Source organism: Falco rusticolus, chromosome 1 (genome assembly GCF_015220075.1).
Source record: "Falco rusticolus isolate bFalRus1 chromosome 1, bFalRus1.pri, whole genome shotgun sequence".
Lineage (NCBI taxonomy): Eukaryota > Metazoa > Chordata > Aves > Falconiformes > Falconidae > Falco > Falco rusticolus.
Window position 1 is genome coordinate 106,668,585 of NC_051187.1, and position 25,430 is coordinate 106,694,014.

General features: G+C 37.9%; 1 protein-coding gene across 5 annotated transcripts in view; it reads right to left on the bottom strand.

Annotated features, from left to right (window-relative positions):
* The window catches only part of PDE5A (phosphodiesterase 5A), a 142,597-nt gene that overhangs the window by 9,758 nt on the left and 107,409 nt on the right, over positions 1-25,430 (bottom strand). For 4 of the 5 annotated variants that reach the window (XM_037394438.1, XM_037394422.1, XM_037394455.1 and 1 more), the window contains 9 exons: positions 24,740-24,824; positions 20,442-20,617; positions 18,937-18,996; positions 10,155-10,301; positions 7,833-7,958; positions 5,663-5,757; positions 2,262-2,349; positions 1,026-1,126; positions 854-931 (listed from right to left, as the gene is read on the bottom strand). In XM_037394438.1, the coding sequence (XP_037250335.1) occupies positions 854-931; positions 1,026-1,126; positions 2,262-2,349; positions 5,663-5,757; positions 7,833-7,958; positions 10,155-10,301; positions 18,937-18,996; positions 20,442-20,617; positions 24,740-24,824 (956 nt within the window). The remainder of the gene's footprint in view (positions 1-853; positions 932-1,025; positions 1,127-2,261; positions 2,350-5,662; positions 5,758-7,832; positions 7,959-10,154; positions 10,302-18,936; positions 18,997-20,441; positions 20,618-24,739; positions 24,825-25,430) is intronic. The other variant, XM_037394430.1, reaches the window with a different exon arrangement.

The window sequence follows — 25,430 nt, forward strand, 5'->3', positions numbered from 1 at the left end:
AAAAAAACAGAAAGAAATCTATGAGTGACTGTATTATGAAATGTATGTAGCCACCAAGTCAAGTGATTACTAAAACAATATAAAATTTCAAGGAACATCAAAGTCAAAAACAAGTGAAACTAAAGCAAAGTTACAAAGTTATCCAAGGTTCGATGGTGTAGTAGACTTTCACCTGTGTGAAACGAGCACACAGAAATGAGCAAATCTGGACTGGTTCATTTGGTGGATTCACATCAAATGAACTCTTTATTTAGAGATACTAGACAGACATTTGTTTATTCTGACATTAGCAGTAACTGCCATCTTTACTGACAATATGAAGGCCAAGGACTGAAACAAGAACAGACACAGAACAGGACTAAATTAAAGGCACTGAATTTGAAATACGGAATCCTTCCTTTCTGAGACAGCCTATGTAAGACTATTTTTCTGTAGCTGCGCATTACAGTATGTCTCTATTAATCTTATTTTTAATTCACTGCCGCTAAGGAATCCACTTCAAAACAAACTGCCTGCCCTGAATCTTTACTTACTGGTTTCAGCAATTCAATATTTAAGTATGAAGTATCAAGAGAAAATGAACATGGCACCTAGACAGAAACCCTGCACTCTTTAGGAAAAACAGAAATGCTCATGTGACTCCACACGCTTCCTAACAAAGTTTAGCACACAGGTTGCAGACTTAGTACTTCCAGCCCAGGGAGTCATTCAGTGACCTATGTACCAGTGCCGGTTTGCCCAGGCCTGCAGCACACAGATCTCCTAGTCTTAATGAAATCCACAGCAACATGGAAAGGAAAAGTGGGTACCTGGTAACATTAGCTGACTTATTACTCATTCTGCTTTTACTTACAAAAATAGCTCCTTCTGGGTGGGATCTTCCCAATTAAATTGCTTCTTCCTTAGAAGTTCAAAAAATTCTCCTCTCCTCCTTTAAAAGAAGTTAAAACAAAAGATTTTGCAGCGTGCTGACACAATCCAAACGTCCAGCAATGATGATCCAGCCAAACTTGCTTCTGACTTACTTTATGTATAACGCTAGGTCTGTGGCAAGAATGGCCTGTTTTATCATTTTCAGTGTGGCCTTGTATTCTTCGATGGAAAGGCTGCTGAGAATCTGATTGCCCTTTACAAAAAAACAAAACCAGTGTTACTAGTGAAATGGGCAACAGCACACCAGTTTGCTAAAATGTCTCTTAGGTACTAAATCATTATGAGTTGCTTGCTGACATCTGATGTCATTCTTTTGCCCTGCTTCCTTTTGCAAATTTCCCAATTTAAAAACTAAACTGCCAGTCTTCTTGAGTAATGGCAGAAAGCGGCACAGCAACATCATCATAATCGACTGTTACAAAATGGAACTACAAGCAGAGCAACATCAAAGCCTTTAAGTGCATTCCATTAATCAAAATTACACTTGCCACAAGCCGTATCATAGCAGTTCTCTTTCCTCTTTCCCCCTCCCTGAAGCAGAGGAACTCTAATAGATTCCAGCACCTGCCTATACACCTTGTGTAAATGAAAATACTTTCGTTTTATGAAGCAACAAAAATAACCAGCTATGACATAGAAATATAAGCTCAGCAACCCACTGTTAAACCAGAGTACTTTGGAGCTGGTGAAATGGCAACCTGCCTCCACCTTTTTTCCATATTTTTCCGTCTGATTTGGAAAGAATCATTACAGTACAAAGGGTGCCAGAAGTACCATACCTGCGATATGAAATGAGCAGTGAACACATACTGCTTTGAAATGATCGTGCAGGCAGAGTAACTGGTCTTAGAACTAGTTAATAATATAAAACGAGAAGAATGTAGTTTTATTTGCATATTTACTTAACTTAGGTTTGGCTTCACTTTGGAATGTCAACATTAGCAGTGTTTGGTTTGGTCTCATCAGGGCTGCTTTGTGTATGTATAGGCCGGAATGTTTTTTGAAACTGAGAGCAAGGACTTGGGTTTGTTCGGTGGATCATAAGAGGTCATGAAAATGGCAACAAAGCTCTTTGTTTCCTTTGGTCCAAGGAAACAGGTACTCAAAAGGATATTAACAAGGCTTCCCTTATTAGCAACGCTTGGAAAGGTTTGGTGGCACTCAGCAACGGCACTGTGATTTCAAAACTGCTGCGTTTGCTTTCGTTACCCAAAAAGGAATAAAGATCAGTTAGGAATGTATAAGGGTGGGAATCTATCCAGAAGCTAAAAATAAAAAGTAAAATAGAGAATAGTTTCCTTCAGCATACACAAAACTGTGGCACTCACCGGACTGTTCAGGATCATAAGGCATTGATCAAAATGATGATGCTCCATGATTGAGTGGCAATACAGTTGAGCCAGTGGATGTTCACTTCTGAGGAGTAAAAAGACCCATTAGATGGAGAAATTAAATTAAGCATGATACTAATCCAGAAATAACTTCTCTTTTAAAATCCTCTTCTCATTATCAGTTTAACCCCACCCACCCATGCTTGTTCTTAACCAGTTCCTTTGCCCCTTCTGTGTAACTGGCCAGACAAAATGAATACATTTGGAAGGATGCTGGGAGAGTACAGATAAAAAAAGACAGTACTGTTACTTTGTCAGAGCACTGACAACGCTAGTTTTCTGTCTTCTGTTACCTGCAGAGACCAGCTGCATGCAAGGATTGAGAATGTAATACAAGGTTTTATAAAAAGTGAAAGTTCTTGTAGGAAAAGGAAAGGCAAGAAGGGGGGATCATTCACAAGCAAAATGTAAACGGCAGGTTTGGGTTTTGTAACATTTTAAGCAGCTGCCTGGCATATTTAGTCAGCTCAACTACTGAGCTTGCAAGTGACAATGCAGACCTAACTGGAAGCCTGCTGATACCAATGGAAAAAGTCCTGCTGACCAGGGCCCAAAACGTTGCTGGAGTAATTTCCCAGTGTTAGTAGCTGTACTGGTACTTCATTCATCCCCACTCTTTTCATGACCAAACTACTGCAGTATTGTTACCTATCCTTTGCCCAGGGTAAAATCCAAAAGGGAAACAAGATGTTGGTTGTACTTCAGGCAGTGAAAAACCACATGAAACCAATGGGGCAGACACAGAATTTAAAGCCACCTTAGTGTAAAAGTCAGAATTTACTGTTGGGGTAGCTTTAGACAAAATACAGAAACTCCTCCCTTCTGATGATTTCTAATTTCCCACTGTTTCTCATTGCATGAAACAGTTCTTAGCTTTTGCTACTGTATCTCCATTTTCAGCCCCTGGTCCCATGTTGTCATCTCTTCAACTAAACTGGGATTCTTCTAGAAGTCTGTTTTGCTGCTAATCCTGAAACAGTCACTCTAATTCTGATCTGACCTACAAATGTGTAATCGTGCAAGAAATTCTTTTTTAGCATATAGTTCCATGGGACATTTTATATGATTAAGAATCATTCACATGAACTAGCAGTTGCAGGACTGGGTCCCTACGTAAGGAGTGCACCCAAATAAAAGTCATGAGAGGAGACTCTGGGGATTTAGGAAGCACAAAAATGTGGAGAGAAAGATGGAAAGACAAACAAAAATGCGGAAAGGGAGATTAAAGGATGCAAGCCCCTGAGGATTATGGGCTGGCTGCCCAGCACCTCCTCTGAGACCACTGCAAAAGCAGTATAGAGAAATACACTGGCGTGTTTCTGTAAGGAAACAAACTGTAGGATGGTGCCAACACATGCTGGGTGAAATTCCCATTGAGTTAAGTGGGATGCATACTGTGTCCCCTAAAGTTCATCCTGACTGAAGAGAGAAATATGTGAGAAATATCTTAGGTTATCTTCCCAAGTACTACACCAAACTAGAGCTTGCTCAGGACTTGCAGACCCTGGCTGGCTGGGAAGACACAAGTGCTGGAAATAAACTCAGGTCCTATGTCTGTAGTCCACAGCATTTCTATTAAGCCACCACACCAGGCCAAAGGACGCCATTGCTTTCTGAACACAGTGGTTTGGGTAGGCAGTTTTCATACTCTTTGCTTGCCCTACTTTACCTGTGGGTTTGGAAGAAAAAGAAAATGAAACCCCTGTGTATCTACCAAAAGACCTTTGGGCAGTTCCCTTCCTGTAATTTCTCCTACCAGGACCTTTTTAATTTTTGAAACCCTGCTGCTTAAGGAAAGAATCATAAAAGTATTCACTCCCCCTGCTTCCAAGGAAGAAACAAAAGGCATCTGTTCCTGGAAAAAATAACTTTTCATTTAGATTGCAAAGAGGGGTTTAAGAACAAAATTCATTGAACTTTCTATTGAAAAAGAATTATTAAGCTGTAACCATCTCTGCTTTACAACATGTGTGAATGTTAGATTTTGCTGTCTATGACACTTTCCCAGGACATTTCTGAGAGGAGATGACGCATCTCCAGATGTCTTCCAGGAAATTTATTTTTAAATAAATAAAGCAAAAAATAGCTAACTGGTTCCAATCACTGCAAGGCTACAGTTACTGCTGGAATCCCCCATTAGGGAACTAGAAAAAGGTTACGCTTTCAGTTTTGTGGGGGTTTTTTTGTTGGGTTTTTTTTTGCTTTACACATCAATCTTAGCATAATTCTGAACATATATCTGAAAGGCAGGAATTCTGCTTCAGCTTAATTATTTCCTGCCTTTCAGTATTCTCTGTCTCAGACAATCTTTTCTTCCCCTAGTATCTTACTTTACACACAGTGAGAACAGCAGACTACTTCTTCCAAAGGTAGCTTCAAAACCACTCTCCAGCTCTGTCAGAAAAAGGAACAAGTATACGTTTCTCTGTATCTGGTCAGATCAGGACACATTGCTGTATCACAGTAATCACATTATACCATGTTTTAAGTAAAGCTATTTGTTTAATTGAGGAATCATATACTGTTATTTGAAGTGAATACTAAATTCACCGAAAACCACATTTGGGCAGATCTGAAACAATTAATGAATTCTAAAAAACCCAAGTATTTTTAGTTAAAAAATAAAACATGGAGAAGATTTTAAAAGAGTTCAGGTGGTTCATTTTGATAACTTCAAAGAGAAATAAATTGTTTAGCAAAAATATTTTGTTTCAAGGTTTTAAACATATTTTGACTTTGTAAAGGTTTTTTCTGTAACTCCAGAATTGATCAAAGTTAAAAGAGTACAGATAACCCAAAATCAATGCCTAACAGTCATACATTTTTAATGTGAATTTAAATATGTATCTTGTTCAAATCAACTTAGATTTCTGGAAAAACATGGCTAAATCATGAGTAAAACAATCAGAGTTCAGAGTGGCAGGGAGACACCTTTGTAACAGAAGGCTGCAGATCTCAGCTCTGTGCTTGCCCAGACTAGACGGGGAACAACAGTTTGAAAAGCTGCACATTTCCTACACGCTGTCCCTTACAAGCTGGAACCTTTTGCTGTCACTGTATGGAAAACAGGGGATGAGACTTGCAGAACAGGAGCAGAAAGATGCTGCCCCTGCTCAGTCTACAAAGAGTTCACTTCATCTGTCATCACAGTTAGTCAACAATTGAGGTGCACCTTTGCTTTGGACTCTTGATTGTTCCTGGCTGATCTTACACTTACTGCTTTGTAAAAACCTGCTCCTTTGCGTGGCCTCACAGCATCAAATCAATTAGGTTGTACTTAATTATAGCTCTGTGACTTCGGTATTCATTTGTTTTTAACTTCTCTCAGACTTACTTACCTTTGTATATAAGAGTTGTTCACTCCCCTGTGATCCAAATCATGGCTTAGAGTTGCTATCAGCAAAGCCAGTGTTTCCAAGTCAGTTAGTCTGCTCTGTAGACAGTAAAACAAGAAGTGAGTTAGCTTTGTGATGGGGATTTGTTTTGCACAATGTGTTTTATATCTGCTGTCTTGTCTTTACCCACATAGCAGATACAGTTCTGGCCCATGAAGGACAAGGACATAAAATGCTGAGAATAAGGGTTATCTCTGAAGACATGGTGTGCAGTAATAATCATTCTCCACAGACCTCAATGCAGTTTTCAGAGGGAACATCATCTAGCCCTCTCTACTGATGAGAAAACCGATACGGAAGAGGAAGCGACTTGCGTCATGTCACCTGGCAGCGAAGAGAGAGAATGAGGAATCTTTTTTAAAATCTGGCCCCATGAATTTTAGCTCAGCCCCTCTGTTACCTCAAGGGAGTCAGGCTACGTACCCTAAGGAGGTCTAAAAATTCATTGTAACAAACGTCCTTGGAATAACCAGAAGAGAAAAATGTCATGTTTTTCGTTGATTGCTGGGCAAATAAATTGAAGAAGTTTAAAGCCCATGGAAAATTAAAGTAACCAATATCTGACTACCGTTATTGAAGTGTTTATTCTAGAGCTCCAACAAGGATTAGCAGAGAGGTTACAGTTTCTCTTCTGTGACTATTTCAAATCTTTAATATTGTTCAATAGAATCAGATAGAAAATTCATGCAAGTCTGTCCAGTGAGAAACAGAAGCTGGAAAAAGCTACAGTATTCATGCAGCATTGTGTAATGGCACAAGGATAGCAGGCACAGCAGTCTGGACAGGAATTTGAAGAACCTAGTGACAGCGCTGCCACTCTACCCTCCGTACAATCAAATCCAAATTTTCTTTAAGAAGTTACAATTTCTGTAGACTTGCATCTGCTTTTTAGACAACGAAACCCGTCCTTAGCCTAGTCAAAAGACAAATCAGTTTGGAAATGACTGATTTACTGTTTCTGCTGGGAAGATGTCTCCCCTGATGCTTGCTTTTCCCTTCAAACTAGAGAAAACCGAGATTTACGTTCAATGCTGTTCTGACTCCAGAATCTAGGACATGAAAATCAGTGTGGAGTTCCTAACTGTGTAGTTATGAATAAAACAATTTTGGAAATTGCAGTGAAGACTGACAGGATTCCAAAAATAGCAAGCAAGCTATCAGGATCATCAGAGATTGCGAGACTGCACACAGAGCAGACGTGTCCATTTCAGTACAGAATGAATGTGAAAGCCCTTTGCCTTTGTCTCTTCCAGCGCCTTTTGTCTATCTTTTTTTTTTTTCTTGACTGAGACAAAGTTTGTAGAGGAAGGGAATGTCTCTTCATTATCATTATTGGGTTTTGGTCTACAAATAGCATTTATTTATTCTCTCAGAAGTGCTTACTGTAAAATAGTACAAACCAGCTAATAACAATTCTCTGTAATCAAACTGAAGAAACACGTTAATTTAAAATGAACAGAAACATTTTGGTTTCTTCAAGAATATAAAACCAAACCCTAAAAAGGTATTTCGCAAAAATTACTAATCAATACCTTTCTTATTTGGGGGATCATCTAGCCCTCCAGTATTTGCAATAAATAATTATTATGATTTAGTAAAAATTATTATGTCTCTTAAGTGGAAGGTTGAAACATTGTTCAAAAGCACCGAAATGAGCGTTCAAATCTTTTATTTCCCGAAAATGTTCTGTTGTTTGTCTGAAGCTGTACTCAGCTCTGTGTTCAAACTGAAAACATTTCCTGGTAAATGTTATAAGGAAGCATCCTGAAACAGGGTTGTTCCTTTTCTTCTCCACCTTTTCGACTTGCTTGTGTCATAAGCATTAACTTTATAAAAAGGCATGATCATATATGTGCCTTATTTGAGATACTGCCATTGGGAACACCCACCTGATCACTTCCAGAGGATTTAACTGAAACTGGGGACATAACAACACGACAACAATTTCACAAAGCAAGCCCTTAAAGCCAGAAGTCTTCAGCAGAAATATTCGGATTTTACTAGGAGTACCACAGAATGATGAACATCCTACTGACACGACAATCAGAACAATGCATTATAGACTTTGTTTAGCCAGAAAATGCTTAATGAAGAAACAAACAGCAAAATGTACCTGAAGTTTACCAGATTTTAAAGCAGCAAACATGCACTGCGCTGTATTAAAGGCATGTCTCCAATTGTGATAAGCAACATTTTTCCGGTAATTTTTCTTTACACTTAAAATCCATCTGCAGAGAACCTTTAAGAAACAGCATCATAAAGTTAACGGTAAATGTATTAGAAATCTATTATTTTTATGAAAACAAATATTTCTCTAATCCCACTTGAAAACTGTCTCTCACAGAAAAAATATCTCCTTTTAACTCAAGTAACTTCAAATATAACATACTTGTAACTATGAACATAGGTAAGAATAGGCTTACAGTTACTCATGGAGTATGCAGTAGTTGTGGGTTTGGGTTTTTATTACTAAGGGCCTGATGTTAGTGTCAGGTGCCCTGCTGTTAACTCAGAAACTGAATTATGCTGAGATAACTGGGAGAAAAAAAATCCTTGTTTTTAACAACATACTTGATCGAGAAAATTTATTTTTTTAATTACAGATTTCTCTTAAGACCTGTTTTAATAATGAACATGCAGCTTTTCTCTCATAGCAGCTTGTCAAAAGACAAGCAGAATTGGACTTTGGAAAGCCAGTGAGTATGAAGAAAGACAGCGATTACTGTATTGCTGGGTAGTATTGTTTTATGCAGGAAGAAAGTATATCCTGGAAGTTTTACACAACAGTGCTACAAGTTGTGGGTTATACTTCAATTCTAATGAAGTAAAAGATATGAAAGTCAGATAGTAATTTGATGTATACTAGAACAGGTCCCTTGGTTTAAATTGTTGCAGCATACTGCTCTATGTTAAATGCTGCCTGAGCATCTAGGCTTTGGTTCATTCAAGAAAATGTTTAGTGTTCTTAGTGAAGGATGTTGTACTGACAGAAATGAAAATACCATATCATTCACCCACATAACAATTCCACACAGATAAAGGCAGCAGTATTCTCTGCCTTTCCACTGTTAAAAAAGGAAGGCTAGGCTACTGCCAGTTTTGTAGGTTGGAAAGCTGAAAGCATAGCTTCAAAGCTGTCAACATGCTCTTGCTTCTAGTGACGTGTCATCATTATGCATCTATTGTTGTGTTATTTTGGTTTTGCAAATCCATTACAATTGCTCCACTAGGAACTAGGAGCCCACTCATTACTGGGCTACCTGACTCCCTCTCTTCTGATGGGACATAACCCTTAAGGAAGTACAAGTTCTTGGCCTTATGACAAAGGTGAAACTAAGGACTGGGATATTCAAGAGATCAAACTAGGTAATACAGTACTTCTTTCAGCCCTGAAACACTGCTAATCTAAATTGGTCTATAAACTGGTGATCTAGGAAATGAGAACCTGTTTTCTTTTACCTATTTGCTTGCCTATGAAGCCCTCTGAATTAATTTTGCAGTTTGATACTGAGCTTTGGAAGTTTTGTTGAAAAATACATAAAGCAGAAATAAAGTATTTAAAACCGAAGGTTTTTACAAACAGAAATTGTGTGAATTGACTGGAATAGGCCTAAAAGATGATCTAGTCAACCTCTAGGACCACCAGGAGTAAAATAAGAATACCTGTCTAGATCACCTCTGACAGATGCATATCTACAACTAGATCTACTGGTAGAGACCTTCAGGGAAGTTTCCACAGCCCGCCTAAGTAATCTGTTCCACTCTTTACTATCTCCGTAACTACAAAGTTCCCCTAATCTCTAATCTTTTGTGGGGGAAAGACTAAACTAATTACTTTTACTACCTTATATGGACATAGACAACAATATTATGGTCCTCTTTATAACAGACTTTCACTTAACTGAAAAGCTGCTATCATCTACCTCCTTGATGTTCTGTTTTCTGGAGAAAACAAGATTAATTCATTCAAACTTTGCTCAGTCTCCTAAATTGTTATTTTTTTTAAATTCATTTGTATCTTTGTGTGTCGCTTCAGATATAAGCTACAATATAATTACTCCATGGGCCTTAAATACCACTGTCAGTAAGGAATGAAATTTGCCCCTTTTTGCTACTAAGGCACATTACTGACTTTTACACAGTTTCTGACACTAGTAGCTGTGACCTGGTTTTCTCTGTTACCACAAACTATTCTTTTGTTTACCATTTTTAATTTATGCACTTGACTGTTAGTAAAATATTAGTAAAACCTTCAGTAGAACCAAACTTGGGACAAACCCCAGTACTGCCCACTTTATATGCCTTCCTAGTTCGCTAACTACTCTTCAATACAGATTTCCAATCATATTTACGGTAGGCTCATTTCACTGTTCTCCCAATTTTCTAATAATTAAGTTGTCTTTTTATGTGAAGCAGCATTTGACAGCATTCATACCTCATGTTTCATCTGGAAATTTTGCACCAGGTTGAGGTCTGTGAACATCCGAATTGTACACAGCGTTGTTTCATAATCTGATAGCTCAAAATCACTGAAGTTGAAGTCAGTTAGGTTGAGAGATTGTGCAGATGGTACCACGGCAGCCTAGAGAAGAACAGAAGAACACAACTTAGCACTAGGAAGGAGAAAGCTAATATGAATACCTGCTTTTTCAACAGAGAAGTAGTGAGATACTAAATTGTGCCTTCACGTTGTACTGAAATCTGATGATTACTTCTTATTTATCTGTCGTTAGCCTTTCTTGTTTAACGTTACCTTATTTGCTTAGGTTTAACTCACTTTTCCATAGGTAAGAGAATCAGGAAGGGACTACCTGGCCAGTCTGTTACCTAAATCACCTAAAGCAAATTGTAACCAAGAGTATGTATGAAATTAGGAGACTGAGGAAATAAGGCAGAGGAGTTGTATGTTTGCTTTTGTGGACAGGCAGACATCAAAATCTGTAACTGTTGACAATCTTCTAAAAATCGTAAGGGAAGAGATGTCAGTAGAACAGAATTCCTAACAGAATCCACATTCAGTGCTGAAGTAGAACATCTACAGCCAGAGTTTTCTCAGGGCTAGAAACCTAAAAAAATGAGGGTTCACCTGTGATCAGTAACCTTTAAAAACTTTGGACAATGTTTTTGGTGTAATAGAGTACAATCACAAACTTTCAACGTGAAATTTGAAATTATCAAGTAGACAAAACCCCCAACTCTATACTTTTAAAATCTGTAACTTTTATTATCAGTAATATCTCCATTCATTACATGTATTACAACTCTATGTATCACAAATCTACTTTTTCTAGTTATAAAATTCAGAGTATAGGTATTGGTTGCCCTTCAAAATACAGATGTTAAGGTTGTAACAAAATAAACGGAGCAAGCCTTACGCTATGGAACAAAAATTAGTAGGAGTTTTTTCAGTAAAACAGAAGGTTCAGTTCTCAGTGCTACTTCTTTACAGTTGTTTCACCTCATATATACGAGTGTGCTTAAAATAAAATCAGGTAAAACTGAAATGGTGAAGGAAATTAACAAATCCATGTGTTTGTCTTCCTCTTTGTAATTCTAGGGGAAAACGTTTGCCCAGCATGGGGAACATGGGGAACTGTGTCCTAGAAGACTGACACTGAAAAGGAAGCATGTGTCATGATCTACAGTACTATTACATGTAGCACGCAGATCAGCTCTCCTCATAACTGCCTACCAGTCTCTGTTCCGTGTAAGTTTGCTTTTATCTTTCCTGTCTGTCAGAATTGGAAAATCATGGAAAAATCACAAAAATAGCATTTACACAGGAAAAAAAATCCAGCATTCTTACACATTTTTGTACCATTAATTTTGTGTTCCTCGGTTTGGATTCATGTGGTATTTCACCTATGAGCATATGAAGGAACCACCAGGTCTGTATGTTCAGTGGAAAATAATGCAACCATTCAGGAACTCTAATGACATCCTTTGAAAAACTGCAACTTTCTGGTATTTTATGAGGAAAGGGATGGAAGGACACCGTAGGAGTTCAACTGAACACCTCATGCCTGTGTTCTGACTTTGTTTATAATTTATCTTTCCCTTCCTTGATCTCTTGCCTTTGACATCCACAACAATAAGTTTCATTTCAGCTGAGGCATAAAAAAGTGCACTCTGTAGCTATTCAAGTGTTATTTAAGTGGATTAGATATTTCCTGTTTTACTTACGAAAGCCAGCAGAGCTATGTGCCCCCCATTTTGCAGCATGAAAGTTCATCAGCTATTTTAATTTCAAGTTATTCAGTTATGGTCAGCTTCTGTAAGCACTGACCAAACTATAACCTCTCGCTCCATTTCTTCACCTCAGGAATACTATAAAGAGCATGAAATAGTCAAGAAGAAAATGTGCTAACTCACTCCTCTCTTTGCATAACGGTCAGTTTTTAATTACTATTGCTCACTATAGGCATTGTATTCATAGTAATTACTAGTGAATAATTAATTAGTGACTCCGTTATCTGGTTAAGTATAGAAAATAATTTTGAAAACTTGTCTTCTATTGTGATTGAAAAACCTATAGGTAAAGCTTATAACTTCATTCCATACACCATGGCACTACCTTCAATGAAAGCCTCAAGCACAAGAACAGTGTATTCTCACATGCAGGGGGCCAGGTGAGCATGGTGAAAGGCCAGCATGGATGAACAGGGAATTCCTGAGTGAGCTCAAATGAAAAAATGAAGTACACAGAAGGAGGAATGGGGATGGACTACCTGGGAAGACTACAGAGACGTTACCAAAATGTGCAGGGATAAAGATGGGAAAACCAGAGCTCAGCTTGACTTGGAACTAATGAGGGGTGGGAAGGGCCACAAAAATGATTTCTATAAATATACTGGCAGCAAAAGGAAGGCTAAGGAAAACGTGGGACCACTGTGGAAACTGAGTGGCAACTATAAACAGTTTTGCTTTGTTTCGTCTGCTTTGTATGATGAAACACAGGTTGCAGACAGTATCCAGGCTCAAAGGAGGTAACTAATGCAATATGACGTTCCGTAGCATGTGGAAATGACGATGAAAGTGAAAAATTTGACTACAGCCCATTACACAAGGCAGATAATCAATGAATAGAATAGAATATAGTACGGAGTAGAATAGTTCCAGTTGGAAGGGACTCGCAACGATCATCTAGTCCAACTGCCTGATGAAGCATCTATTTTCTGTGCTGTCAGATTATTTAGAAGCAAAACAAAGCAAATCACAAAAAGGTACATCCAGTAACATGATTTTAATCTGTTTTGGCTGGCTTCATACAATGATATGAGCAGAAACTAGAAATTAATAAAAATCTGAAGCCAAGTAAATTGCCATTCATCAGCTGATCCTCAGTAGTGGAACAAAAGTTATAATATGACATGTGTTAGCTTTAGCCACCACAGAGGGTCCAGTTTATAGACACTGACTTGCTACACCACTGCAATTTAGGCACCTGGATTGCATCTCCACACATAACATTACAAGCCTGGAATCAACTATGAGTAACGTCAGCTGTCACTTCAGGCAAGGTGGTTATCTTAGTTAGCTGTTCCACATGCTGATTTCAAAACTGAAGTCTTTCTGTGATGTGTTAATGGAAAGATAGTCAACACAAAGGTATCCCAGTAACGTGGTAAGGGTTATTCTTAATTAGGGGAAAATACTAGCACAACTACCTCAGGTAAGTTTTTGGAAAGTCTTTGTCAGCACACTGAAAAAGAAAAAAAACCTTCCCTACCCCCTGCTAACAGTTTAAGTTAGATTGCAAGGAAAACATCGTCTGCAAAACAAAGGAACTGCCACTTTTAAATATATCCCTGAATCAGTACTTAAAATAATCACTTGCTCTAAAATGCTTTCTAGAATCACCTGTCTCTCCCACAACTAAGATAAGCTAAGTAAGTTAGCTTTCTCAGTTTGGGTAGCAGGTACACCCTTTGTCACTATTTGTCGAGCACTTAGGTTAAGACTAGGAACAGGAGTGCTGATGTCTTTAACATGAACAACTTGATCTTGCAACTCACTTGGCCCTGTGTCTTTTCAAGTACTGCTGCCTTCATCAATGCACAGAAACAGCAAATAGTTTCAGAAAAGAAATGACAGAGGTTGATAGTTGCAAAATTTAATTGTATTCTATTTTGAGAATACAGAGGCAAAGGAAAATGGCAGCAATGATCCCGTATCTCAAAGGGTACACGCTAACAGCAGATACTTAAAGAGCAAGATTTGTCTCTCTTCCTTGTTTTAGGAATAAGGTTTTAACTGATTCAATTTAAAGACTGCAGTGCAGGAGTATTAACCACGTGACTAACATGTGGATTTTTAGGGTAACGGTCTGCAATCATGTCTCATCATAGGGTCCTTGAGGAGAAAACCAAGGCTATTGGCAGTAGGTTGAAATTCTGCATGTAAGGCTTTGCTCCTCCAATCTAAACCTTTCAGGAGTTCACAAATTAGATCTACTTGAAGGTACAGTTTTAAGTTGGAGAAACCACTTGCTCATAATTCTGTTGTTGCAAATTTTACTTGCAACTTACTGTACTGATTTCTGTTGCCAATGCCATGTCTCACTAATAAATTATATATTAACTGTAATGATTCAAAGATAGTACAAGTATCAATTCCAATATCATGTTATAAAGCTGAAGTCCTGTATCTGTTTTCACATACCATTGATTCTGCTGAGTAACTCTGTGACAGCATGTGTCCTAGCTAGGGGAAAAGACTAAATTTCACGTTGTGTTCAGTTACAAAACAGAAAGAACTACTTTTTTTTTTTTTTTTTGGTACTACAAAGCTGTACATCTGAAAAGACAAGAGCTTCTTTAAATTTTGAGAGAAGAAGAATGTAAACTTTAAAGGGCTAATGAGTGCTCTATCCTCAAAGGTCAAGAGTGACTTCCAAAACTAGACTGAGTTCTGCAATGCCCACTGAAATACTTCAGGATAACTTCTGCCTCAAACCTTTGTGAATTTATGGCCTTCATTGCTCCTAAACCCAATGGGAACTGCCATTAATACAGGTTCTGTCTCTCAGTTAGGGAAGATGTATGTTTTGTGGCCATCATTCATGAAGCTGGCTACTGGACTCCAGCTGAATTTTAATGGAATGATTTTGGCCTCAGAGAGTTGCAATCTGCAATTAACTGGGGAAAAAACCCACCACTTTTTCCCCCCACTGTGTTTCTTCCTATTTTTTGTATGTTTTGAATTGTTATATACTCCTAAGTTTTGGAGAAAAAAGTATTTTAATGTTTTTTTTTTCTTTTTACATTAATTTTGATTTTTCAAGCACAACGCTGTTTGAGATCCACTTTAAGAAGAACCTAAATTGCCTTGCTGTATGAGGCTACTGTTCTGGTCAGCTGCAGAACAAATCCAAAATTAACATCCTGTTCTCCATACCCTGCTCTGGAAAATAGGTATTTTTTGGCAAGGTCTTTTCTATCAGGGTCTTGTACTCTAGGGCAAATTCTTACTCCTGTTCAGACAGCACAAACTGGCCAATCCCTTCCTGGTTCCTGAGAAGAGAAAGTGAATGGAATGGGATATGCCACTGCTAGTCCTCTTTTCGTGGATTTTAGACGATTACATTAATTTTTATTTGAATCCCTTTGACCTTCTGCAGAGACGTATATACACCATCATGCACTGGCATGCTCAGGAGAGCTTATCCTATCTAGAACTATTATCAGAAGAAGGTTTCTTGACTTTGTTGCTAAGCAGGAAGAATCCCAACAATCATTAAAGGAAGTAGAAAGTCTTTAAGATATTGAAGACAATTTTTAGAAGTGTTTCTCTTGGTTGTTATTCAAATTGAGAAAGGTTACAGAACATATTTTTTCCATAGCAAAGAATAAGTCAGCTTGTATGTTCCTATTTTACATTCTGTGTAAGCTCATGCATGTGACTGAATGCCAGGCTCAACCTACGTCCAGAATAAACCTCTCCTGTAGTCCGTAAAAACTGTGTGCAAGGCTTAAGGCTAAATATGGGCTGGGTTTTTACTCTTAAACACATTTTAAACCACGTAATTTCTCAATTTAATAAACTTTCCTTCAGATTTGTAATGTTTTGACTCAGCTTTAACCATCTGGCTATCATGGACATCCGTGAGGTGAGCAAGCAATGAAGTAAAGACATACATAAGCTCGGGTTACTGGGAAGTCAGGGACTGAATGGTAGTCTAAGACATAGCTAAGGCACATGCAGAACCAGATGCAAAAATATGGGTCATATACTGAAATAGTTGAATAGCAGACTGGAGACCATATACACAGTAGTAGGTAGTAAAATCTTTTAACATGAAGAGACTCCACAAAGCAAGAAGTATTTCTGAGCTACTTTTACCGTAATAGTAACAGCACTTCCATAATGCTTGGCATGTGAGGATCTCAAATCACTTCGCAGTCAGTAAGTGACAGAAAAAAATCAAGAATCAATGTTTTCTTTTGTGCAATACACACCACAAACTTCTAATTTGAAGTTGAAATCTAAGTTGCTCTCTCCTCTTGAAAAAGTGACAACTATGAAGAAATTAAATCATTGCAATTTACACAGAAAAACAAACTAGAAAAAAGCAGGAGAGAAGTACTTTCATGAAAAGCAACACAATTAGAAGGTCTATATGCCAATAGGGAAATTTTGAGTAATTGAAGTGGTGGAATGTGGCACCAATGAAAGAAATTAAACTTTTTAAAGAGAAGAATAATGCCTAAAGAAACAATTTTAGGAATGGTAACTGAATTAGGTATCTTATTCACAAAAGCACAAAGAAGAAACCAAATATCAATGAGGTGGTTAGATCTATACTGCTGTATAAAACAGGACAGGGATCCTAGCAATGAGGCAAAATGCCACAAAGCGATTTGTCCATATGACATAGCACTTGGTCTGTGGTTTTTTTGGGGCTCCATGTGGCACCTTGAAGTTCTAAGACACCCTTATTTTTAGTGCCTGTTTTTATTTTTTTAGCTCAAATTATCTGACCTAATCTGATTGCTCTATTAAAATGCCTCCCTTCACAAGATGAAATGTTTCATCTTGACCAGCAAATACCCACAGCATCACATTGCCATTATTAAATAAATTCTTCTTTGTTACTTTTGAGAGGTTTTGGGGTTGGTTTGTTTTTTACATTAAGCCCGCACGTTTTAGTCTCCCAGCTTCCTCTGAAATACTTGCTACTTATGAAAGGTCAGGAATACACGGAATAGAAGCTACCTCAAATCACCAGGTAGGCAAAGTTCCTTTCCGCCAAATACAATCAATTTAAACCAACAGTTGCACAGACTCATCTATAACAGCTTGCTCAGCATATTAACTATCATTCTACTTATCACAGATTTTTTTAACATTCAATTAACATTCAACTATCATAGACTTAAGAACCTAATTGCAAAAAATAAATATATGCTGTAGCAAAATTTATGCTTCTCAATTTCCACTAAAGAGTGATGGCTTTATAGCATGAAAATAAGTGTATTTGTTTCATGCCCTGGGATGTGATGTGAGGTTACGTGGTATATCTGAGGGTGTGAAATCCACTCAAATAGTGCTGCAAGACTGTAGGCGAGAGGAAGCCAGATCTGGTGCACTCATCCACACTGCCTCTTGGAGATGGTGTGTGCCAAGTGTTCTGGTACCACGTGCCCTGGTACCTACCGCCTTAGAAGGTCGTGGCTGACATGGGCCACGATTGTGTTAGGAAGCACGTGGACAGTGAAGCGGTAGAAGCGGACAGTGGTTCAGTGTTTAGGTTTATTGTCATTCTGTTTATTTAGCAGCGTCCTGGTTTTGGCTTGGGTAGAGTAGTTTTCTTCTCAGTAGCTGGTACAATGCTGTGTTTTGCGTTTAGTATGAGAAAGCTGTTGATAACACACTGATGTTTTTACCTGTTGCCAGGTAATGTTTACACTAAGTTGAAGGTTTTTCGGTTTCTCAGGCCCTGCCAATGAGAGGGCTGGAGGGGCACAAGAAACTGGGAGGGGACACAGCCAGGACAGCTGGCCTGAACTAGCCAAAGGGACGTTCCACACCACAGAATGTCATGCCGAGTGTATAAACTGGGGGAGTTGGCTGGAGCTGGACGATTGCTGCTCGGGGACTGGCTGGGCATCAGTCAGCAGAGGCTGAGCAACTGCATTGGTCATCACTTGTCTTTTTCCCTTTTGGATTTTATTCTTTTCTCCCTCTCTCTCCTTCTCATTACAATTGTTGTTGTCATTTATTATGTTATTTTAATTATTAAATCATTCTTATCTCAACCCACCTTTTTCCTTAATCTCCTCCCTATCGCTCTGAGGTGGTGGGGGGAGTGAGCGAACAGCTATGTGGTACTTAGTTGCCAGCTGGGGTTAAACCACGACAAGCAGTAAAGATGTAAACACAGAGATTACAGCACAAGCCCTGAAGAGGAACCATAGGAGATGTGTTGCTTGCTGGTCTTGTCAGTGCCTCTTCATTGATGAGCAACAGTGTGGTAGGACTGAGGTTCAAAATCTGTGAGACATTAACCATTCTAGAGCTATCCTTAGTCTTGTGCCCTACTTGTCCAGTCCAGTCCCATACTACCCAGCTTGTGGTCTCCTATGTCCACCTTCCTCTCCATCCCTCTAATATTTTTTGTGCATCAGGGGTGATGCTATTCCCCCAGAACATCTGCTCTAACAGAGAAAACTGGAGAGACTAAGCACAGTCTGTGCTTTGAACTACACTTGAAATCATAGCTGTAGTTACTCCTTAGGCAGTGGTTTCTAAACTCAGAATTAAACATGAGCAGAACACTGCACAGAAAAGTAACCACACAAAAAAAAAAAAAATCCTTGCATTAAGAATTAAATACAGTATTTCTGTGTAAGGCCCATAAAGCTGCACCCATACCTGGGATGCTTGAAAGGTACCAAAGATACACAACATTCAGACTTAGCTGCAGAAAGAAAAGTTCTCAACATTTTGTTTCTGAAATACTTAATCATTATGAGTTCTGGTTCTCCTGTAATTGCAAGTCTCTGGCCAACCTGTATCTCACTGCAGGCACTGTAACATTTTCTTTTTTATGTGACGTATTGATTCAACTCAGGAACTGATCCGCTTAAGGTTCACTATGGTTTTGATTTCTGGAAGATCTGCTTCTGCGTGTTTAGGCATCGCATCTGTGTAACAGACTGCCCTTTGTTGTTCCATTAATGGAGTATTTCTAAAGTAATAGTAAAAAATTCAATTACCGCTGTTACCTGCAGCTCCCTCGTTTCCTCCTCAGCAGCAGAAGCATGGTATGAGAGAACCTACAGAAAGAGAAAAGCAACCCTTATTACAAACAAAAGAGCAATGTGATAAAAAGGTATTTTTCCTAGAGCAGAATTCTCAGCTTGCAGCTGCACTGCACTGCATTACATTTGCTGATAAAATCTAGTGTCCACACAGGGCCCACTCTGGTTTTAAGGGAGCACTCTGAAAGCGTACAGGGAGGTATCTGCAGCTTTCACAAATCTCCCACAGCACAGAATCTTCTTGAGATAATTAGGCCAAGAAAATGTAAATAGTTTCTATAAAAGAGCAAAGAACTCTGCTTTTCTCTTTGGAAAGTTTTCATGCCCCACTTTCAAAGACAAATAACAAATGAAACAGCTATAATTATGAGCCTGACATTGTTGCCATAATAATCCTTTCAGGAGTTTCTTCAGAAGGAAAGTTTTGCCCTAACTGAAACTTGGCAAAAAAGTCTGAAAGACAATATGTTTGTTTTAAATTAACAAAATAAACTCATATTTTCTAGCTGTTGAGAACATAGGACATGGAAATGTTATGGATTTTTTTTAGCAACATGAGACTGACTTTTTCTAAAGAAGCCATCTTATATACGAATCTATAATCTGTCTGGTCTTCCTATATTATCTATGAAGTGTTACGGTAGGAGACAGAATTGCTCATCTGCCATATTAAACTGCTCTTTTTTGTAAAGCACTGAGATTATTTTGACACTAATTTTACCTCATTTTTATTTAACACGACTTAATACAGGTTTATTAGAGTGTTGTAGCGTTTCTTTTAGAGGCCACAGGGCACATATTCCCCATTTTAGGAATTCTGCAAACACTCTGTTTACATAATGAATATTAGGAGATCCAAAGTCTACAAATTTTTCACTTTCAGCTTCAAGTTATCACCTCTGAGTAATTCAGCTTCTCAGACTAAAGCCCTCTTTAGCTATTAAACTTAACAGTAACCAATTCAAAGGCTGAGACCAGATGATGCTCATCTTGATATGGTTTGTTGGGAGTCTGAGGAAATTGCTGAAAATCTACAATAATGCTGTTGTAACTCCACAAACCAGTTTGTCTAAAGGACTGAGCCAAAATCATCACAGAAAACCTCTGACAAGAAAAGGAAGCCCCTAATCCCCCAAACCATTTCCTCTTCCTACGCAACAGAACAAACCTGCTATGTTGCCAGTGTGTAGCCTCATGTGGAGGAAAAGACACGTTCAGCTCACCACTGAATCTCATGAGTAAAGTTAAAATACAATACCAAATAAAATAGTCTGCTGGCAGATATGGAAAGGAGCAGAAAATTCCTCTGCAACTCAACAGGCCAAATGCTGTTCTCCTGGGGGAGAACAGTTTCTGTTCAGTATTCATGTGAGTAGTGCAATGTGTAAAACAGACAGGGTTCTGGAGAAACTTAGGATCTTGTTTGGGCTAATTAAGGACCACCTAGATTTTGAGCTCACCTCTAACGTCACCATCTGTTTGGCCATGGCTCTTTCTACAGCTTCATACATCTGTGTATTCTGGATGCCCAAGCCACAAAAGATGACGAATGCTTCCAGGAACTGTTCATCATTTCTGTTGAAAGCCTTGATTTTGCCCGAGTTTTCTTCCATCTTATTCACAAGCTGGCAAACCCCTATGCCAGGATACAGAAATTAAAACAAGTAATACAGAGAACTGCCAACATATCACCTATTGTATGGAACAGCCAGAGAAAAATTAAGTCTAGAACAGTTTAGCCTACAGTATAAACCACCAATGTACATCAAAGTGACACATGGGAGTACTGTAGGATTTTCCCCAACTTTTTTTAGAGTAGTTTCACTGTATTATAGAATAAATGTTAACAGGTTATGTGTTACTTAGTAGACTCAAAATTATGTATTAGGATTTGTAAAGTAAAAATCTAGGGCTTTACAGACTTGATTATCTTGTGAAATTCTAGGGTCGCTTTCATCCTAACTTTTATTATTAATAGTATTCTAGATTGACTTAATCCCTAAAGACAATTTGTCCTTTGGAGGCTAATTAGATTTTTGTAACCACGCCAAAAGAACATTTAGGAAAGTCAGAATGGTGGTACACAGAGTTTTCACTTCCTTATTTGAGTCAGTACTGGAAATTTTTTAAAATAAATGAACTACACAGAGAATATCCAGGTTGAGGCTCAAAACTTAAGTATACTCACTTTTTCCATGAGGATGTGCTTGAGTTACAGCCTGCCCCAAAGACTACTGAACTCACCGAAAAGCATCTTACTGAATTCAGCTTGTTAGGTTCAAACTTGTTGTTGATATTTGTGTCCATGTATTCTGCGTTAAGAATTTCTGGACTTTGCTGTGCACATGCCATTGAAAGGTCTGACAGGTAACTTCTACCAAACCTTGCTGCAGCTTAAATCCCTGACACCATTTGAAGCAGCAAGAAGCTCACACATACACCTCCCTTTAGTTTTACCTAGTGGATGGAATTTTTTGCTAAGAAATCAGAATATTATTTAAAGCAGCTGCATTTTAAGTATACATCGTCTGTGGCCAAAACTGCTTTGGGGGTGATTATTGTCTTAAGCGAGTCCAAATGCTTTCTCACTCTCATGAATTAGAGTACTAATACTTTCAAACATAAAAACCAGTGTTTTCCTGGCAAAGTGCGAATAATTATCCCATTGAAATTAATAGTTGCAAAATAAAAATTCTGGAAAAAAATTACTAACTGGAAAAGTCTTCATTTTCTATAATTTGCTATTGCATACCTGTTTTTGTACTTCATGTATTTTATGAAGAACATTTTGCAGCAGAAAGAGTAAAATATTAAATATGTATATAGCAAAAGAGGAGATTATTTAGCATGGTGTTTCCAGAACATTCTTAATTTTTAGGTTTTCTTGCATCAGTAGAGCTAATCCTAACTTACACAGGATATATGAACAGAATCTGAATGCCTTACACACTTTACCACCATAAGGTCAGGGAGGCCAGATACGCTCTTTGCTTATTGGTAGGGAAGAAATTATAACGAATACTATTTTACAGTGAACCAACTGAATATAGTCAGCAGCTACTGTAAGGTCTTGTCAGTGCTAATATTTTTTAATAGGATAGTATTTCCAGGATTTCCTTACTCCATATTTACAAACTAAACAAGCTCATTGAGGTTTTTAAATAAAAGGAAGAAAGGTCTTTGAGGGAGCAAGTGTGTATCTTCCCTGTTACAGTACGTAGAAAAGCCAGGGAAAAGAACGTAACACACACATACCAACTGTGGATGTAGGAGAACATTGGCATTGCATGTAGAAGTTTTAATGTCTGCTGACAATGTAACACTGTCCTGTTTCCAAATGACATTTTGTTGCAGGAACTTATTTTAGTATGAGAGTCTCCTCTAAAGAGATCAGTCACAGTATTCTAACTGTAGCTTTAAACTGTTGTGGCAGGGGTTGTGGTATCTGAATATTGCAAACAAGATTCTGAACCTTAATGGAATGAGATTATTAGATACTAGAATGATAGTAAAAATATATTATCCTAGCAAATATGGGTTCACTAAGAACAAGATTAACTTTCAATGGGAAAAAGAAACTGACTTATAAAACTCTGTAAGAAAGTCTCATGAAACTCACTTGATCTCTGTTTAGTACTGTTTATGACAGTGTAATTGTTTCCATAGCAACTGTGATGCATGTAATGAACACAAGAGTAAGACTCAACAGTGATTAAGCCACAAAAGCAAAGGAATTCTTAAAAGACAGCATTTGGATGCACGTAAATGTCTCTTTAAAAAGAGAACTGCTGTAAATATATGATATAGTATTTAAGACACTTTAACCTCTTTCAAAAGCTTCCCAAAGCATTAGGTGGTCCATACAGGAACTCAAAAGTCTTTTATTGTGACGTAGTTATAAAACTACAGAAAGATTCCATAAAGCTTTCACCACATACTTGAAAAATGCACCAGTCAGGAGAATAAAAAAGTTTTTTTCACCTGTCTTGTGAGTAAGATTTGCTTGGGTTTGCTGTGGACAGTTTTTCCCACCCCACACCCATCTACACAGCCCACTTCCTAAAATCTGGGTTTGGGTATGCTAATCTTAAAAATAAAAAAGCAGACTTATAATAATAGTCTTACATAGTATATAGTATGCTAAAGGATCTTCTGGGTATTGTCTCAAAGGCAACTTCTTGACCTTACTCTATTAAAGATCTGAACATTAGGCTGGCTGTGAAACTTTAGAAGACTTCAAAGAACATTTCCCAGTGAGAATTACTCAAGATTTGAAAACCCCACCTAAACAGGCGGCCTGACTGAAACTCTCAGTTTGAACTTCCACAGAAAATAACAACAGAAAAAACCCTCTATGAGATCAGATGGAACTGTTTTATCAGTAGCTAACAGCATAGTGAAATACCTAGAACTAAAGCAGTTACCAATCTTCATCTTGGTCTTCTAGGGTCTGTCAGAATATTTAAAATAAAGTAATAAAAGAACTCATTAAAGAAGGTGATATCAAAAGAAATTTCAAAGAACTCTATTAGGTAAAGACAATGCTGCTCTTTCTGCTTCAGGAGTTAAAAAACAATATCTGTCTTCATGGAAAAGGGACCTCACATTTACTATATACATTGGGTTATGCAGTTTTGCTGTAATTCTCAAGGAAAATTATTTGAAGATCATTAAAAAACACATTCTTGGAATTCTTAATATTTACTTGCCAAATTTTGTAAAGCTGAGGAAGTTGGATTCATGCTGCTATCTAGGAATCGATATCTTTTATGATCTGTTTCCTTGTGGAACTTACTGATGCCAGGAAAGCAGGCTGACACTCATTCTGCTCTTCAGAGGATAAGGAAGTCCTAGTAATTTCCAAAAGCATCATCATCCCTTTATTTAAGGTGAATCTGAAACTCATTGAAAGACTTAAAGCTCATTAAGCTTATTCCCTGACCAGATCCTCAAAACTATTCAGGTATATACTCATCTTTGACGACCAAGACCAGGGTCACCTAAATATTTTTAGGGAACTAGTGGTAACTAGGCTTCTAAGTTAAGCATCTGGGCCTCTGTGGACTTAAGTGATGTCAAATTACTTCTGAAAATGTCACCCTAGGAATCAGTGGTACTACAGCCGCTCTTTAAAAATAGAGGAAAAGCAGTTCTAGAAAAAAGCAAAGGAGCTGCTGCAGACATATTTACACTGGGTAGCTTTAGACACTTAAGACTCTTATGGTAGGACTGTAGGCTCCCTGTGCAATCCACAATAGCACCAAAACTGCACGGCAGCTAGCCTTCTAGTATGAATCTTTCCATAGCTGAGTCTCATTTGAGGAAACTGTCAGTTCAACCTGCCTTTCCACATGCCACCACTGTTCCCTTAAAGTCCAGCACTACCTACAGCTCAGGCCTGAAAAGCTTCTTTACTGATTTATGTCTTCTCTGCTTTTCACTGCCTTGTAGAAGATCTACACAAGCAAGAGTGGTAACTGACTCTCTGAACAGGAAGCAGTGAAAATCATTTTACTTACAGAAAATTTTGGAATGCAAAGAAGCCATAAAAATGGTGAAGTATCACAAAAGTGTTGTAAATGGCAACTGATTTCATAAGCAATTTACAGTCGAGGCTGCAGTGGACTTACTAATTGAAAACATGATTAATTAAGGATCTTTTCTCCTGGGCTGCAATTCCATGTTGCTGATATTTTACTTTGGAGCACAGAAATATTTCTATGAAATGTATAAAAATATTTTTTGTAGAGATACCTACCTATCACTTTATTCTTTTTCCCATTTTTTATTGGTGTACACAGCAAACTCTTTATGTGTTGACTTACATTTTCTGCATTGTCATTCTGTTAAACAAACAAAAATATACAGTTACAATTTTAAAGACTAATGTTCAAGTGGCTGAAGTGAAAAAGCTGTTGAGATGAGGTCTACAACTATTCTTGGCTTACATACTGCCTCAAAAAGTAACCATGTCTTCAAAGAGTTTGCACAACTCTTTGGCTCGATGGTGTAATAAACACTGTATCTGATACAAGCTTTGGTTAATCACAATACAGGTAACTATGATAATCTTCATTCAGTAGGATTTTACAGTGACTTGTGTAATTGTGCTAAAAATGTGCTAATTTTATAAGAGGTTATTTCATTAGAAGGTATCACTTCCACAAAAATGACAACTTTGCACCGAAGTGTTCCACTCAGTGGAACTGAGTGCAGCTGAAAAGAGATCAGATATGCTTTAGGAAACCTTTTTTACTCTTCATCAGGTGATGAGCTGTAAAAGGAAATGACCTCTCCCCTCTTCAGCATATTCCCTCCCTTAAATTATGGCAACATAAGGAACAGATGTCATGAAGAACAAGAGTAACTACCTGACAGTAAGTGTGCATTTTGTGGCACTAAAATTTTTGTAAACTCTTTCAGTTTGTTTGAGATGCCTTGACTAATCC